A 7079-nucleotide genomic window follows, 5' to 3' on the forward strand; every position below is an offset into this window, starting at 1 on the left:
CTGGACTGAGCGTAAAATGACTCTTCCGATTATAAAGACTGCAGACGACGTTTATTTAACTTGATAAGAGCAAAAGTTATTAACTTCTGGTTTGATATGACGATTGACAGAAGCTCATTATTAATCTGTGGCAACATAAAAGTTATCCTTTTAAATTATGTTCCTTCACTGCAAAAAACACAAAATCTTACCAAGTACTTTTGGCCTACAGTTGAAATACGACAAAACAAACTTATATATAGCAGCTTGCAGTGTTGTGGTCAAGACCACCTAACCCGAGACCAAGACCAACTTCGAGTACCACAACACTGGCAGCTTGTTTTAAGTAAATAATTCCTCAATATTGATGGAAAATTACTATTTTATTTATAATGTGAAAAATGTGCCAGTGGAGCTAAAGCTTTTTCATCAATATTAAAGAATTATTTACTTTAAAAAAAGCTCCTATCTTTCTGAAAAGTTACTTATAAGTTAGTTTTGTCTAATTTCATCTGTAGACAAGATATTTGGTAAGATTTTGTGTTTTTTGAAGTGAAGGAAAAGGATTTAAAAGGACAATTAATTCAAGAAAAGTTGCAAAATATCAATTTAGAATGAAACCAGGGGCTTGTTGATGGAATATTAGTATCTTTGAGCCTTTATGTATGATTTTAAAGAAAACAACAAATCCAATGATGTTGCATATTAAAATCCCATAATAACATGACATTCATGTCTATGATTTCTGTAGATTCTTACTGTAAATTGTACCACAGACGCATTAAGAAATAAAACCGTTCAGGTTTTAATCGCATTCAGCATTTAAAACTTTGAATAAAACATTAATTATCACCAACCTGGAGTCTTCCTCATGTTCCTCACCTTCAGATTTCAGTGCAGGAAAAACAAAAGCCTTTGAGGAGACAGGAAGTGTCCGAGATTACGCGGCACAAGCTCCATTCATATCCGTAAGAGTTGCTCTGCAGCTGCCAGGTGAAACAGGAAGTTCTCGGTGGCAGGGGGGAAGTGATGCTGCTTCAAAACCTCCAGCGTGAGCTTGGAGTCTTCGCAGGCGTCGGCCAGTGCGAACAGGTTGGTGAGGATTTCCTTTGTCTTGATGGAAATGTCCTGATGATTAAAGTTTGGTGTTCAGAGTGGCAGGGAGGAGGAGAGGGAGGCGGCTCTGTGTCGCTTCTCACCTTGATGACCTGACTGTCGGATCGCTCAGCGTCCTCCGCAGACTGGACGATGACTTGAGCCACGTCCTTGTGCAACTTCCCCATCGCCATGGCGTCTGCGGCAACATGCAGGCGCGACGCAACATTTCAGTCATTCAATCCAAAAACAGGAGTTACATTTAGCTTAAGATTCACTGTATCAATGAAAACCTTTAATTCAATTAATCAGAAAATCTAAACAAATAAAAAAATAGATTTTTAGTCCAATTTATAGAAGTGCACCAACTGCACTTTAAAAAGCCAATTCTGACCGATACCAATTGATCTTGTCTAAATAAAATTGCTAAATATAACAACAAAGTTGCTAAGTTGGTATTTGCTATTTTTTTTTAATTATTATTATTAATTATCGTTGATTAAATATTGTTCAGTTTTAGTTGAATTTGTATTAGTTGTAGTTTTAGGTGCAGAATTCAAAAAGGTCAAAGTATTTTGACCTTTTAGGGCAATAAATATTCAGGGTAATAAATATTCAGGGTAATAAATACTCAACAGAAGATACAATTTTCAAACAGTTTCAAAACTCTGGAGTTTTCTCCAAACTTTTGCTGCTGAGCGCCAAAACTTGCCAACAGTAACTGCTTGTGTGGAGGGAAATCAGTTTGAAACGCTAATAAATAGATTTATAACTCCAAAAATGAATAATATATCTGTAGTTTCAGTATGTTTTAGTTTTATAAACACACAACATAGTTCCAGTTAGATGTAGTTATCCCCCATTAATTACCATTTTTATTTCTTACAGTTAGTGAAAATGTTTTCAGTTTAGGTTATTTAGTTTGTTTTAGTTAATTATAATAACTTTACTCTGGACCGGCACCGGCCCAGTTCTGGTTCTGCCTTATAAGACAGTTCTGTCTATGGTTCAGGTCCGGTTTAACTCAATGAACTTTGGATACTTTGACTATATCGGTCCCTGAGTGTGTTGGACTTGGAAGTTCTGATTCTTACTGTGCATCTTTGTTTCTTCCACTACACGTTTTCCTTCCACTAAACTTTCCACTAATATATTTGGATACAGCACTTTCTGAACAGCCAGCATGGTTTTGAATAGAAAAAAAAAATAAATTCCTCTTCTATTAAACATTTGTGTTTCAGTTCATTATCCAAGTTAATACAGATTATTTCCATAATCACTAAAGAAAATATCGTCTTTGTTGACATTCTTATTAATTAAAGATGTATTTTGATTTGTTCAGTGAACATACCTTTGGCGCCCTGGGACACGGTGATCACACTGTCTGGGAGGCTCACAAACACGTCAAATAGCTCCAACCTGTTGCTCACTTCTGGGTCCACAAACCCGGCGACGTAACCTGAGCAGAAAACAGAAACATAGAAACATCGATCACAGACGTTTCCGTAGAAAGGAGCAGAATTACATGTTTTCCTGCCACATAGAGCAATTTTATAGCTCAAACAAGCAACTATGTTACCTTCAGTTGTTATAAAAATACTTCATATCAAATATGATTCAAAATAAATGTTTTAAAATTAGACCTATGTCTCTTTAAGAAACTCCTGCTCTTTCTGAAACTCCGCCTTCAGAAAGTCATCCCAACATGGCTCCTCTATTAACCCTTTAACAACCTTTTTTTTTTTACAAGAATTTCACTCCTATTATGAGCTCAGGTGTTTGCTAATAGCTGCTGGCTAGTCTGAAGGAGCTGAGTGGGGGAGGAGCTGTGCCTGAAAGGCGGAGCTACATCAACCCAGGTATTTAGCACAGCTCAATGGTTGCCATGGAGATTAAATGATTTCTGCATAAAAGAATCAAGGCAACAATCCAGGTTTGTTTTTGATGTGGGAATAAATTTATAACATGACGTAAAGCTGAAAAAAGTCGATTTTAATTGGTCGGAGCAGCAGGCGGCCTCACCGGGGCATTTCTTCAGGTCGTCCAGCTCAGCTGCGGTCAGGTGAACGTAGGGATGCAGGATGGACCAGTCCTTCCTGTGCCAGGCCAGAGCCGGCAGCACTCTGCTCAGAAAGAGGACGGAGACTCAGAATCATTCCCAACAGCAAAACGAGAGGAAACGTCCGAGTTTCACCTGGTGAACTCCAGGAGCGCTTCGATCCGAGGATGATGGACCACAATCCTCTTCTTCAGCATCAGGGCGGTGTACAGGATGATGGTCTCCATGCCAAACTGAGACACGACATCTGAGGCAGAAGAGGAAGGAAAAACAAGTTCAGGTTCAGTTCAGAGTGATTTACACCATAAAACATCATACAGTCACCAACTGTGAAACAAGAAACATTTTATCAAATTCATCAGAATCATCAAATATGCTGAGACATTAGGTCTTTAGTCAGAGTTTGGTAGCAACTAGTTACATTTACTCAATTATGTCTGAATAACTTTTTTTAAATGTACTGTATTTTTACTACGATGTACTTTTTACTTTTATTTGAGTAATTTTATTTTGGAATATTTCTACTTTTACTTGAGTAAAATTTGAATGAAGAACAAACATGTGTTAGCCAAAAATTGACCAGACACAGACACACACCTGCAGGTTTTGTTAAAGATTTTTATTGATAGAAACTGACTTGGAAAATGTTTCTTTGCCCGATTTTGTTATTTGTTGTTTCTTATATGAATTATTGTCACTTTGGTCCTTAAAATACCAAAGTTTCTACTTAACTTTATATTTTGGTCCATCTGATGATGCATTATTATTCCATTATCATCATTATATTTGTGAAAATGGTCTCAAAAGAACAATATTATAATTTATCGCGATAACTTCTGGAACAATTTAATTTAATTAAATAAAATTTATTGTAGCTTGGCCCTTATGCTCCACGGCAGAACTCACAGAAACTATGACTGAAGTAAAAGCCCCTTTTTTAACCTGTTGGTCTCAGGTTGTCATTCACAATGACAGGGGTGTCAAACTCCAGTCCTCAAGGGCCGCTGTCCTGCAGTGTTTAGATGTGCCACAGGTAAAAAACAGTGGAATGAAATGGCTTAATTACCTCCTCCCTGTGTAGATCGGTTCTCCTGAGCCTTGCTAATGACCTAATTATTCTTTTCAGGTGTGGTGCAGCAGAGGCACATCTAAAAGTTGCAGGACAGAGGCCCTTGAGGACTGGAGTTTGACACCCCTGTCACTAGAGGACCCAAATTTGGGTCCTCTAGTGACAGACAGGTTAAAAAACATTTTCTGTCATTTTTAATTTCATTTTTAGAAAAGAAAGTTAAAAAAAAAAAAAAATCCAATAAAATCACAAATCGGATTTGGCATGAAAAAACGATGCGTTAAGCTGAGTGTTTCCAATCCAGTAAGGATTTTTGCTACTTTTAACAATAATAAATCAATAATAATGATGATTCTGATGTGGTAGTTTAATAACTAATGTGAAGGAAAACCATGACAGGTGACTTGTGGACGGTTTTACCTTTGATTGAACCTGCCAGATACGCCTTTCGGACGTCATAATCCTTGATGAGAAACGAGCCGTTTTCATCATTCTGACAGACTCCTTTGGTCAGGACGGTGATATAAGCCTCCATCATCTTCACCGGACTGCCGTGTTTGACGTACATCCTGAAAAACAAACCAGCCGCACTGATAAGAATGAACCGCGAGAGTTGGAACGGTGGAAATGAACTTTATAAACCTCGTTACCTGCAGAGTATTCGACTGAGAGCAGCGTATTTCTCAGGGTTGAAGTCTTTTGCTGTGACAGCGATCGAAAAATGGGTGACCTACAAGCAGAAGACAAAACATCAGCACGGAAATATAATTTATACTAGGCTGGGTGATAAATTGATTTGATCAATTCATTGAATATTTTGGTTTTTGAAGATTAAATTTGTGGAAAATCTAGATTTTTTTCCATCAATGGGTTTCCATAGTGTGAATTTCTATTTTAGCAATTAAATTGGAAACAATCTCATTTTGTTTTTAAGCCGTATCATTCAGCTCTATGTCAGAGGCGTTCTGATCCAGAGACAGGCAGCCGGGTCAGCACCTTGTTCAGCGCCGTCGGCTCCTGGACCTCCAGCGTTGTGATGTAGTACCAGGTCCGGCTGAACTGGCCGAACACGAAGGTGTGGAAATCCCGTCCATCCTGCGTCAGGCAGCACTTCCTGAGCAGCAGCTGCCTCAGCTCAGCGCTGACGGAGGGATAACACCACACCCACAACGTGTCTCCATTCACGTCTTTCTCTAACGGTGGAAACATGAAAGACAAGATTCAGTAACGACTCTGGCCAAAAGTGAGGGGCAGATTTTCTAAACCAAACACATTTTGCTGCTGTTACAGCTGCAGATCTGTTATCTCCACCCAGAGTGTCAAACTTAGTTTCATTTTGGGCCTCATCAATATGATAAATGTTCTCTATGAGTCATTTGTAGCAGAATGTGTTGATAAAACTACTAATTAAACAGTTGAATTTATGTAATTTGACAGTATAGAGATAAAAAGTGCTTTGATTTGATATATAAAATAATATTTAACAAAATAACTTATTCATGTGGCCTTCTGGAGTCTAGAGGGCCGCATAAAAATCTAATGCAGGCCAGATGTGGCCCTCGGACCTTAACTGGGATTCATGTGATCAAGACATTTCTGTTGGTTCTTCTAACCAAAAGAGCTCAAGCTCAGTCAGTTTTAATAGGGAGCGTCGAAGATCACCAAGTTTAAAGTTTTGTCACATTCAGATTTAGGTCTGGACTTTGAGAAGGCCATTTGATCTAAACCATTTCACTGCAGTTCTCAAGTGCATTCTCTAAGAAGTCTTCTCTCGTTACTCTTTTCTCCTTCCATTTTCCCCAACGACCCAGACCCTGCTGAATGTATCCTTTCAGAATGATGCTGCCACTGCCATGTTTTACAGTGTGGTCAGGTTGGCATGCAAACCTAACCGTAAGCCTGTCTGGTGTGCTCTTTGGTCAGTGTGGCTCCTGAAAGTGGTTGGCTTGTGTTTTCTTTTGGGATATTTGGAAGAAAGAGGCTTGTATGTCAGACTTTTCAAAATTTTATTTGTATAAAATTTTAATTAATAAAGAATCATATTTTTTCTTCAACTCCACAATCATTTTTAAATAAATGCAATATTTTTAAATAAATAGACAAATGAATAAATAAAAATACACAATCATGAGCTGCTTTCTAGCAAATAAATCTTAATAAAACAACTTGAAGTTAAGTGATAAGTTTGAGAAAATTCACTGTAAATAAAGAATGGATCATGGTGAGGTCTGAGTTATTGAATGTTTCACCATCAGATTATTGATGCTTTGAGCTCCAACCTGCAGGATCCGTAGCGCCCTGGTCTTGCTGATGAAGCATATCTGGGTCATACTGGTGTCATGTGATCTCCCTAAAGTCCTGAAGCGCCAACTTAAGCTGTTTAACTTACTATACACTTCACCAACAGAAGGAAATGACCCGATCAATACAAACTTACCAATTAATCCGACGCTCAACATCAGCTGCGTCTCAGTCGTTGCCATGTTCCATTCCAGTAGGAGACACAAGTTAAACTGCTGCCAAAACACAAGAAATCTCCTCGTTTTTGGAATAAAATCTATCCCGGAAGAACCTCCAGAGTGCTCCAAATGGTTAAATGTCTGAAAACGAATCTGGATAGATTTTTTAAAAAAAAGAAAAAAAAGCGGAAATAGTAAGTCTGGTTACTGGGTTTGAGACAGTTCAGCTGTCAACACTTTCTCCATCTCTTTGCAGAACCTCTTCTCTCTTCCGGGACTGGACGGCTGATAGGGCGGAGCCTCGGTGCTCTCACCCAATCACAGCTTTCCGTTCGGAAGCTCTGTTGCTGCGTTCAAGGCCGTGGAATAATAGAGTTTCTACCAACAGAAAACGATGTCTGCTGTTCTGCAAACATAT

The 7079-nt window shown here is 38.5% G+C and overlaps 1 protein-coding gene across 1 annotated transcript; it reads right to left on the minus strand.

Annotated features, from left to right (window-relative positions):
• Positions 1-612: 612 nt before the first annotated feature.
• Positions 613-6937, minus strand: dennd10 (DENN domain containing 10). The gene is made up of 9 exons (XM_007566906.2): positions 6640-6937; positions 5199-5395; positions 4853-4932; positions 4623-4771; positions 3269-3380; positions 3097-3197; positions 2426-2533; positions 1179-1273; positions 613-1107 (listed from the first exon to the last, which is right to left on the minus strand). The coding sequence occupies exons 1-9, from the start codon at positions 6683-6685 to the stop codon at positions 940-942; spliced, it is 1056 nt and encodes a 351-aa protein (XP_007566968.1). The 5' UTR covers positions 6686-6937; the 3' UTR covers positions 613-939.
• Positions 6938-7079: the final 142 nt, after the last annotated feature.

Source organism: Poecilia formosa, unplaced genomic scaffold (assembly GCF_000485575.1).
Source record: "Poecilia formosa unplaced genomic scaffold, Poecilia_formosa-5.1.2 Scaffold201, whole genome shotgun sequence".
NCBI classification, from domain to species: Eukaryota; Metazoa; Chordata; class Actinopteri; order Cyprinodontiformes; family Poeciliidae; genus Poecilia; species Poecilia formosa.